The 11841-nt window shown below is 40.0% G+C and overlaps 1 protein-coding gene across 1 annotated transcript; it reads left to right on the top strand.

Annotated features, from left to right (window-relative positions):
• The first annotated feature begins 1956 nt into the window (after positions 1-1956).
• Positions 1957-7134, top strand: LOC128781100 (olfactory receptor 52D1-like). Its single transcript, XM_053925648.2, has 2 exons — positions 1957-3065; positions 4693-7134. The coding sequence occupies exon 2, from the start codon at positions 4787-4789 to the stop codon at positions 5738-5740; it is 954 nt and encodes a 317-aa protein (XP_053781623.1). The 5' UTR covers positions 1957-3065; positions 4693-4786; the 3' UTR covers positions 5741-7134.
• Positions 7135-11841: the final 4707 nt, after the last annotated feature.

Genomic DNA, 11841 nt, shown 5'->3' with positions numbered 1-11841 from the left:
GTCTGACACCCCAACTTACCTACTTGTGATGCTCTATGCATGGAGGGTAAGACAGAGGGAGAGCAGTAATGGGTGTCCTGCATGCCCTGCCCATAGCCAGCAGTTACCTCTGCCAACTGCCTGGCCTGAGCACTATAAGGCTGCCTCCAGGAAATCCCTTGAGTTTATAACCACTCAGGAGCTCAGATCAGCTCAGGAGCTCATGGACTACTGGGAATATGGAGTATCCACAGTACTCCACACCTCTCTGAGTTAGCATCCAACGTTCATATACAGGAGTAGAAAAGATCAGAACAGGCCCTCCAAGAATATTCTATGTAGTCCCTCATTTTAGAGAACAGATCATTAGAGCCTCAAAAGAAAAGGGACATCTCAAATTTATACAGCTCATCAATGGCAGAATATTTAAACCTAGGTGTTCTAACTTAGCTTGTGGCTTTTTTTTTTACTATACTACTATGATAAATATCCACAAGAATCCTCTAAAGAGTGCTTAAGCCATATATAAATTAATGCCAACATCTGGATTTATTAGACATGTGAAATTGTCACTGGATCATCCATGAAAGTAACCCCAGGCACGATAAGAAGCACTGGTACACTGTGGCTGGCCACACACACAGTATAAGTCAGATTATAGAACATATTTGCCCTGGTTAAGACGGTGTGGAGAGCACTGCAGTATACGGCAGCAGTATGTCCCACCTATTTATGCATTCCTTCTTGTATGTGCCCTGACCACTGGGAGTCAAACATGGAACCTCTCTGTGTCGGGATGATGCTCTAAACAACTGAGCTACCTGGCCAGGACTAAATGACAATTTTTAAACGTCAACGTTTTTGAGGGAACATATACTATTTCAAAATTATTTTACAAAGTACCCAGGCAAAAATTCTGAAGACCATGCATCTGAATTAATATGAGAGAAGACAGGCACACTAGTCCCCCTTTATCTGTGGTTTTGCTTTCCGTGGTTTCAGTTACCTCTGGTCAACTGACGTCTGTAATTGTTAAACAGAAGTGTCCAACGTAAATAATTTATAAGTTTAAAATCTCACAACGTTGTGAACAGTGTGACAAAACATTGCACCATACACTCGGGGACCTGAATTATCCCTTCGTCCAGTATACCCCACTGTACACACTACCTGCCCATTGGTCACTCAGCAGCCATCTCAATTATCAGATTGACTGACACACTATCACAGTGTGTGTATTCAAGTAACCCTTATTTTACTTCACAATGGCTCCAAATTGCAAGACTAGTTAAGCTTTATTACAGGTAGTCATGTATAGGGGAATATATACTATAGGTAGGATTTGGTACTATCCATGTTTTGAGGCATCCACAGGGGGCCTTGGAACACATCTCCTATGAATAAAGTTCTAGGACGGACTACTGTGTGCAAAAGGGAAAACAGTGTAGTACTCTGAAGGCTTTGATGGAAGAAATCCTCGATACAAATGCTTGATGTGGGTCTCCTATCAAATACAAAGGGATCTCGCCAGAGGACTGATGCTGTTCACTCCCAGGGCTAGCTTTGTGGGCATGAAACCTACACAGTCACTTAAGGCCCATGCCCAGAAGGGCCATGTGTTCCTTTCAATGTTCTGTTTCCATGCTTTTGGAGTTTTTAATAATCAACTTTGAACTTAAGTTTTGTGAACTGAAGTCTAATAAGACAATGCAGCATAAAAATGTCCACTGTCACTTCCTCCCACCCTCTTTGCATAAGGCATTAGTGATGGCCTCTGCACACAGAACACCGTGAACCCATGATGCACAAAAATCCAAGGAAATGCACAGTGTTAAGGAGGAAAGAGAAGAAAAGGGAAGAGAAGAGCAGGGAAGAAAAACAAAAATTGCTACATTATATTCCCACTTTTCTTGAAAATTCTCTAGGGGAAGCTTCCCTTCCTCATTTCTTTCTCCCCTGTTCAGCCCCTCCTTATTCTTGCCCCACAAATGAGCACCATGGCTCAATCCCCTAGAGCAGGACCCCTGGGTTTTCACACCTGAATGTCACAAAGAGTCAATAAATAACCTCAATTACTAAGCTCCTGGCCAGAGGAGACTGGGACCCAAGGGTAAGCTGAAGATACTCACTGGGCTCACAAAACTAAGGACAAATTACATATTTCAACCCACACTCCATTTGAATTCAGGCATATCAACACTCAGATACCATTATCTTCCAAATCACACCTATACAACCTACACAAAAACACAGTTTTCACATCCCTAAACAAGCCATTGTATTCAGGTATACCACACCTGTTACAAGCTCTTACTACATAACATACCTTCTCACATAGCCTCACACTCACATATGACACAGCTCACAGAGCTCCAATCTCAGCTTATAAAAACACATCACACACTTGACATCAGATTCCTCATAAATCTGTGCTGAAAGAAAGAACGCAGAGTTCATTTACTGAAGTCTAGGTCTCGGAAGGAGCAGTGAGTGACTATAGTGACCCAGAGACATGGCTGAGTGAGATGAATTTGGAAGGATGCTCTATTCCACCCAGAGTGATGCTTCAGCTCAGTCTTTTCCTCCTTCATTTCCCTGGAAAACAACCGTGCTGGTGGTACCTAATCTTTCTGGTTCCCACATCCACAGACTCTCACAAAGTAACAGCTTCCTTATAATAATGATTTGAAATCTTCTGTTGCAGAGAAGAATAAACTAGGAAAAAAGGAGAAGAGCAGATGGTGGTGACTTCTACCCCCCTCTCTCCACCACCCAAGCTTCTTTCTTCTAGTGGCTGGGGCCACTCAGGCAAATCAGAGCGGCTCTCCACTTTTATCATTCTGTTTGGAATCCAGAGGAGTAACATGATTGTAACATCATTCAATACTGATATTAGCCTGCCTTTGCTTTAAAAAGTAGTAATTTAAGTGTTTGGCCCTGTAAATGGACAGTAAGTGTGATGAAAACACCAATTGTTAAATCAGAAGAATTGGGACCTAATTTCAGTTCTGACAGCAGCAGGCTTTGCGATCTGGATTCTATCAGTTCACTTCTCTGAACATGGACTTCCTCTTGGCAAGACAGAGGTGAGTATGATTATTATATTCTGTGTTACTCTTATATGCAGCTATGAGACAAGGAGCTTGTAGAAATGGGAAGGACGTTGTTTATGGTGTCCAAACTTTTTAATTCCATACACTTTACTCTTTCTCAACCACAAAAACTGCGTGGGATAAATAAGCCAGGCATTGTCATCCCCAATTTGGGGATGAGAAAATTGAGTCTCAAAAAGGTAATGAGACTTACCAATGCTAAATGATGAATGGTGAAAAAGCAAGACTAGAATTCCAGAACTTGGGTTTTTAATTTTCTTTATTTTTCCATTATAGTTTTCCAATATTATTCTGTATTAGCTTCAGAGGTACAGCATAGTGGTTAGACAGTCATGAAGTCTAGAGTGGTCTTCCTCATATTTCCAGTATCCTCCTGGCTCCAAACATATTTATTATGATATTATTGATTGTATTCGCTGTGTTATACTTTACATCTCTGTGATTATACTATAGTTACCAATTCGTTGCTTTTTATAAATTGAGACTTCTCAAAACGGGGAACTATTGTCCCAGGTTATGTAACACTCTTGTGATAGAACCAGGACTAAAATTCAGGATTCCAGGCATCCTAAAAAGGATTCTTTCAGGGATATGATGTTACTGGGTGGCGAGGGATGCGGGGGGGGGGGGGGGCAGAGATGTGCATAATACTAGCTTTCTACAGAAAAAAGTAATTCAATCTTTCAGGTTGTCTACTGTTGATGAACTCTAGGACACTCCACTCACTCCTCAACCTGCCTGTATTATCACTTGCCATTCTGATCAAGCCATTAGTCCAACTATTCCACTGTTGGGCACAGAGTACATTGAAAACGCTTTACCATAGTTAGCAGTGCTGTTCTCCCAGCTAACATGTCTGATGCATGTCTTACTTTCTTACATGTCACCCTCATGGATGTTCAAAACACTGTAGTTATTTGAGCATGCATTTGAGTGTATTCAGGCTGCCAGCCTCTTGCTAGAGACTTCAGGTGAGATATAAAAATGAGCCATTTGGTGTATATCTGGGCAACTATGTCAGAAATACAGATTAAGTCAGTAAAACATGACATTAAGGCAAGATGTCAAAGGTATGTTGTTAAGAGTTATCAGAATTGAGTCTTTTAGTGAATATTGAGCAAAACTTATAGGTACAGGTAAGTCGTGTGGATTTTGCAACTGTGTAAAGACATGGTTCCTAGCTCAATAGACTTTTGAAAAGTAATGGATGAGCAAAAAAATATAAAGATGACTCAGGACTCGATTAGAGAAGGAAGGCTTCTAGGAGACAGAGGTGCTGCCTGATATTTACAAATTAGAGAGATTAACAAAAAAGAAAAGGAAAAGTGTTCCTTGGGCAAATTGAATAGCATAAACTGAAAAAAGAAGCAACAACTTTTTCTAGATGTATGTGGACAAAATAAAGTGAATAATGGGCAGGATGAAGTAGGAGATAAGTCTGGAAGAATTACACAGGGAAAATGCTTAAGTTCTTAGCTTCGTGTTTAGGACATGGAAGACAGCAAATGAAAAAAGTGGATTATATAAGATAGTGTCTTTTAAGACTCTGAAACATTTTAATAACAAACATTTTTCTCAATCTCCAATACATTGTTCACAGAAAAGATCATCTTTTATGTGAATGAATCAAACACCTAAAGTTACAGAACAGGTGTACTAGTACCTACTGGATAGTCTTTTATTTGCCAGGCACAATGTCAACTTCCAACATCAGTGATGACAGTCTCCCAGTCACTCTCTTCTTGACTGGGATCCCAGGGCTGGAGTGGGCCCACATCTGGATTGCCATCCCCTTTTGTGCCATGTATTTGGTAGCACTGGCTGGGAATGCTGCCCTCATCTTGGTTATTGCCGTGAACAATGTACTGCATGCACCCATGTACCTTTTCCTTTGCCTTCTCTCACTCTCTGACCTGGCTCTCAGCTCCACCACTGTGCCCAAAATGCTGGCCATTCTGTGGCTCCAGGCTGGTGAGATTTCCTTTGGGGGCTGCCTGGCCCAGATGTTTTGTGTCCATTCTATCTATGCTTTGGAGTCGTCAATCCTTCTTGCCATGGCCTTTGATCGATATGTGGCCATCTGCAACCCACTGAGATACACAGTCATCTTTAACCATACAGTCATAGGCAAAATTGGCCTTGCTGGGATATTCCGTAGTGTGGCCATTGTTTCCCCCTTCATCTTTTTATTGAGGCGACTGCCCTACTGTCAGCACCATGTCATGGCACACACATACTGTGAGCACATGGGCATTGCTCGACTGGCCTGTGCCAACATCACTGTCAATATCATCTATGGGCTGACTGTGGCCCTGCTGGCCGTGGGTCTGGATTCTATTCTCATTGCTGTCTCCTATGGTTTTATCCTTCGTGCTGTCTTTCGTCTTCCTTCCCGCGATGCCCAGCACAAGGCTCTGAGTACCTGTGGCTCCCACCTTGGGGTCATTCTGGTCTTCTACATTCCTGCCTTCTTCTCCTTCCTCACCCACCGTTTTGGCCAACACCGAGTCCCCAAGCATGTGCACATCTTCCTGGCTAATCTCTATGTGCTGGTGCCTCCTGTGCTCAACCCAGTCATCTATGGGGCTCGGACCAAGGAGATTCGGAGTCGACTTCTAAGACTACTTCGCATAAAGGTTTCAATATGAATTCTGAGCAGAGGTTGGAAATCAGAAGATTAAATGTGCGTAATAGCAATCTAGATGCATTTACATGGATGGAGACCTATGATATGAGAGGAATGTGTTTACCTGGCAGAAAACTCTGGAAAGAGAAAAAAGCCAAATAAGTTGGAGATATCAATAATCACATTGAAATATCTTTTTTATGAGGCTCCTTAAGCAACTCTGAATAGACAGAAAAGTGATAATATTTTTAATATTGTCTCAGAAGGATCTACAATTTATTAAAGGGTAAATCAGTTGCTGTTCTGGGTTTCAGAGTGGGGATATTCTACTGTGAATGGAGGTAGGAAAAAAAAAGAATATTTGAAGTAAATTGAATTTGAATTTCAATATTTTGAGTGATTAAGCACACAAGGTGTAAAGTCAGAGTGTGCCTGGATTTGAATCTCGGTTCCCTTACTTCTGAGTTTTGTGGCCTTGAGCATCTTGTTAAATCTTTATATGCTTCAGTTTGACAAACTGTTAAATAGCAGGTAATGACAGAATCTAACTCTTAATGTTGTAGTGAAGAATAAATAAATTGACAGATATAAAACCTGAAGACAGTGCCTAACATGTAACATGTTCAATAAAATAAGATGAGAAAGTTATGTAAACTCCCTAAATATTATTAACCAAGTTATAATTTATTTAGGGCTGTTTTATACTACATCACTGCCCAGGGTTTTTGTGATAACCGTATAACAACTCAAAAATATTTAGACAGTGTTTATATTATGAATAGTGCTATTAAAGCTGCATTTTCTCCACCTCTCTGGTCTTCCAGTTTGACATCCCTTTCTTCTTAGCCATAAAGTAATTTCTTAAGAATTCAAGGGAGATGCCTCAGAATCCAAATACCTTTTAAAATAATTCTTTTTTGCATTAATAAGCTCAGTTCCAAAATACACAAATAGGCACACAGATACTCCTCCCAGTGTCTCAAAAATATGGTTGACATTATCTGCATTTTAAGTTAAGAGCCTGTGATTCATAGAGGCTAATAGTCCTAAGGTTATGCATTTGTATGGACAATATCTCATATATTATCCAGTGTTTTATAATGGAAAGAAATGTAATATGTGGATCCAGATATACTTAACATAAAATCTTTTTTTAATTTTTATTGCTATTCAATTACACTTTTATGCCTTTTCTCCCCATCCCTCCACCCCACCCCAGCTGAACCCTCCTCCCTCCCCTCCCTCCACCCTCCCCCTTGATTTTGTCCAGGTGTCCTTTATAGTAGTTCCTGTAGTCCCCTCTCCTCACTGTCCCCTCACCACTCCTCTCTGGCTATTGTTAGATTGTTCTTAACTTCAATGTCTCTGGTTATATTTTGTTTGCTTTTTTCTTTTGTTGATTATGTTCCAGTTTAAGGTGAGATCATATGGTATTTGTCCCTCACCGCCTGGCTTATTTCATTTAGCATAATGCTTTCCAGTTTCATCCATGCTGTTGCAAAGGGTATAAGCTCCTTCTTTCTCTCTGCTGCGTAGAATTCCATTGTGTAAATATACCACAGTTTTTGCATCCACTCATTTGCGAATGGGCACTTAGGTTGCTTCCAGTACTTGGCTATTGTAAATTGTGCTGCTATGAACATTGGGGTGCATAGGTTCTTTTGGATTGGTGTTTCAGGGTTCTTAGGGTATAATCCTAGTAGCAGAATTGCTGGGTCAAAGGGCAGTTCCATTTTTAGTTTTCTGAGGAAATTCCATACTGTTTTCCACAGTGGCCTCACCAGTCTGCATTCCCACCAACAGTGCACGAGGGTTCCCTTTTCTCCGCATCCTCTCCAACATTTGTTTGTTGATTTGTTTATGGTGGCCACTCTGACTGGTGTGAGATGGTACCTCATTGTGGTTTTAATTTGCATCTCTCTGATGGCTAGTGATGCTGAGCATCTTTTCATATGTCTCTGGGCCCTCTGTATGTCTTCCTTGGAGAAGTGTCTGTTCAAGTCCTTTGCCCATTTTTTAATAGGGTTTTTTGTCTTCCTGGAGTGCAGTCGTGTGAGTTCTTTATATATTTTGGAGATCAGGCCCTTGTCTGAGGTATCATTGGCAAATATGTTTTCCCATACTGTTGGTTCTCTTTGTATTTTAATGCTGTTCTCTTTAGCCATGCAGAAGCTTTTTATTTTGATGAGGTTCCATTTGTTTATTCTTTCCTTTATGTCCCTTGCTTTAGGGGATGTGTCTGTGAGGATGTTGCTGCGTGGAATGTCTGAGATTTTCTTGCCAATGTTTTCCTCTAGGACTTTTATGGTGTTACGAGTTATATTTAAGTCTTTTATCCATCTCGAATTTATTTTCGTGTATGGTGTAAGTTGGTGATCGAGTTTCATTTTTTTGCATGTAGCTGCCCAGATCTCCCAACACCATTTGTTGAAGATGCTGTTTTTGCTCCATTTTGTGCTCCTGCCTCCTCTGTCAAATATTAATTGACTGTAAAGTCTTAAGTATATTTCTGGGCTCTCTGTTCTGTTCCATTGGTGTATGTGCCTGTTTTTATGCCAGTACCAGGCTGTTTTGATTACAGTGGCCTTGTAATACAGTTTGATATCAGGTATTGTGATCCCTCCTGCTTTGTTCTTCTTTCTCAAAATTGCTGCAGCTATTTGGGTTCATTTATGGTTCCATATGAATTTCTGAAATGTTCGTTCTATGTCTGTGAAATATGTCATGGGTACTCTAATAGGGATGGCATTGAACCTATAAATTGCTTTAGGTAGTATGGCCATTTTGATGATGTTAATTCTTCCAATCCATGAGCATGGTACATGCTTCCATTTGTTTGTGTCTTCCTTAACTTCTTTCTTCAGTGTTGTGCAGTTTTCTGAGTACAGGTTTTTACGTCTTTGGTTAGGTTTATTCCTAGGTACGTTATTTTTCTTGTTGCTGTATTAAATGAGATTTTTTTTTCCTGATTTCTGTTTCTGCAGTTTCGTTGTTGGTATACAGGAATGCCTTTGATTTCTGAGTATTGACTTTGTATTCAGCTGTTTTGCCAAATTCATTTATTCTTAAGCTAAAATCTTGACTTCCTTATCTACTATCAGCTTCATAATCTAGTCCATGCTATTTTATCAGCCCCAGCATTAGAACCTGACATAAAACAAGCACTCTATAAAAATTGGTGATAGTTGACAGTATTTGGTAAAAAAATCTTTAAATGTATAAAGGTATGCTGTGTTTTATTATATTTGCATGACCTAAAATAATCTACATTGTTTATCAATTTACTTCTTGATTCATATATTAACATTCTAAAACTTCATCAAAGTAGGTGTCTTATCTGTTTCTTACATAATGCTGATATTCTCTCAATAAATAATATGGGAAAATATGGACCATACTGATATATATCCTATTTTTTTCTTGTATTAGAGAATGATGTCTTCATCGTGCTGTTGTATTGAGTAATGACAATGTATGCCAAGCATGCCAGACACACAGGAGGTGTTCAAACGATGAGATTTTGCTTGTTTTATATTACACTGGGCTGATCAGATGAAGGCACATCCACAAGGATCAGGAGAGAGGGAAGAGTTTTTTTACTCAGGATTGCAATTTGCTGAGACAAAAGGAGAAATGTCAGTTCTGGCCACAGAAAAGTTCAAGTGTAGCTATAAAGGCAAGTTCATCCTCAGGGACCTGTCATGTCTGTGGCCCCAGAGGAGCTCAGAGGAGAAAGAGCAAAGGGGTAGAGCAGGAAGTGGAAGAGAAGGAGGGACAGGACAACTGTGCAGAAACAGCCAGCAAAGAGCATTGCCAGAAGATCCCAAGGAAGCTAGATGAGATTAGATTCCTAGGGACCTGCAAAGCCAGACCAAGACTAGAAAAAATGTGCAGCCCTTACAAGTTTTATGAACTTATTGAAGCAGTGATGGATCCGTCTCAATCAGTTTTTTAATGGCTTTATTGAGGTAAAATTGATATACAAACACTGTACATGTATGGTGTATACCTGATGTGTTTGGACACATGCATACTGCCGTGGTGCTGTCACCACAGTCAATGTATTAAACTATCTGACACCTCTGAAAGTTTCCTTGTGTCTGTGTCTGTGTGTGTGTCAGGAATCTTCTATCAGTTTTAACTCAAGGCTGAAGTAAAGTGAGGTTAGTGGGTAATAGGAGAAAGCAATGTTTTCCCAGGTGACACTACTGATCACCACAGCCCAGTGTTCAGTATCATCCATTCTTAAGAACTCACATAAAGGGAATTTGACTTCTGAGGACAGACAAAAGTCACCCATCATCGACAATGTGCGAACTATTCAGCCTGCTCTGTGAGCGGAGCCCTGCTAGGGACCTAAGCAACCTTTCTGCTGGACCACTTTGCAAGTCGTACACTTGCATAGGAATCAGTGTAATTACCAAATTGCAGAGAAGAGTTTACAACAAGCCTAACCATGGAACCCTGCTGTGCTGGATATTCTGGCTTCTTTTAGCCCTGAGTCTAGCTCTTTCAATGTGCTGAAGGAGATACTTTGAACTGGACTTTGAGTGATTCAGCTCTGGCGAGGTCCTGAACAGCCACCCTGCTGAGTTCTCCCCAATGCCATAGCCCATCCCCAGGACTAGAATTCACCCCACCACTTTCAAATCAATCCACATGCCTCTCTTACAAAACACACACACACACTAACACACACTCATTCACATTCCTGTATGATTAAAAAGAAAAATCCTTTTCTCTGAGCCCTGAGGAAACTCTCCCTACTACCTCCCTCTGCCTTCTACTTGACTGCTGCATTATTTTATTTTGATTTTATTTGTGCTTCATATAGGTAGGCACAGGCAGTTGAGCTATATGTGGACATGATGAGCCAGAGGTTCCTCTGGGACACCCATAGGGAAAGTTAGTAAGCTGTGGAAAGTACAAATAAATTCAGCTTTGGGAAACACATTGTTAGAAATATGAGCAAAAACCAAGGAAATGGCCAAAACTTTTGAAGGATGAATGAAATAATTGGTGTAACACACCCCCATGAAGCACTGTTCTATAAGACAATGTATAAAAAATAGATTAAATGAAGCAGCTTGAAGAAAGATCAGTATATGAAGTTCCATAGAAAAATATCGGAAGATCAGAAATGAGAAAGAGTGTTGAAAAAGTTTCTGCCCCATACCAGGCATGTCAAAAACTGCAGAAGGTGGTAAAACATGATCCCTGGAAGGCCAGACACTTCCAAGAAATTCAGATAAAAGGAGAGATAAAGTTCAGTAACCAATAAGGCAGCAGAGTCAAGCATTTTGCTGTGTAAAGGGAGGAAGTCTGTGTGGGAGGAAGGGATGGAGCTTCTGAAGTAGTGGGGGTGGATCTCATGAAAGCAGGATCCTGGCCCAGGAAGAAGATATCAAAGGAAGAGCCTCAGCTGAGGGAGAATTTAAACATCTTTTCTGCAATACCAAGAGACTGGACCTGAAGACAGAAAAACATTCTCAGGATAACAATCTCAGTAAGCATTAAGGTGACTAACAATCTCAGGTTTTTTCCAGGACTTTCCTTACTTTATCTCAGACAGTACAACATCCTGGAAAACTCCTTAGCCACAGACTGAGGTGGTTGGTCACTTTAATCAGGTGTAAAATGGAATACTTTCATCAGAAAGATACTAATCAGCACCTCAAATTATCCTTATAATTGTTATGACCTTCATTAAAGTATAACCGGAAATGCAAAATACAAGGACTGAAGAAACCAAGAGGGAAAAAAAGGCAAAAGGGGTAGATCAATGAAAGATCCAGCTATTGGAGTTAAAATACTCAAACGTTTAAAATAAGTTTGAATAATTATGCCTAGAACTTGAATTGCAAGATGTAGATTTCAAGCCACAAAGTAAAACTAAATAAAAGTAAAATGGAAATTATAGAACTAAAAAAACTGAAATTAAAAGCTGAATGGATAAGTTTAATCATATTAGACACAAATGAAGAAAGAATCAAAGTTTTGAAAAATAATTTGGAAAATAATCCAGAATATAAAGATGTGAAAAGATAAAGACAATGAAAAAATAAATTGAGACAACTGTAACAGAATAACAAAAAATGATGAAATAATAATAATAAAAGCCAT

Source organism: Desmodus rotundus, chromosome 5 (genome assembly GCF_022682495.2).
Source record: "Desmodus rotundus isolate HL8 chromosome 5, HLdesRot8A.1, whole genome shotgun sequence".
NCBI lineage: Eukaryota > Metazoa > Chordata > Mammalia > Chiroptera > Phyllostomidae > Desmodus > Desmodus rotundus.
The sequence above is the reverse complement of the archived record's forward strand: the minus strand, read 5'-3'. Positions and strand labels throughout refer to the sequence as shown.

What these genes read in the sequence shown, in the direction of transcription:
- LOC128781100 (XM_053925648.2), top strand. Translation starts at nt 4,787, where the DNA reads ATGTCAACTTCCAACATCAGTGATGACAGTCTCCCAGTCACTCTCTTC.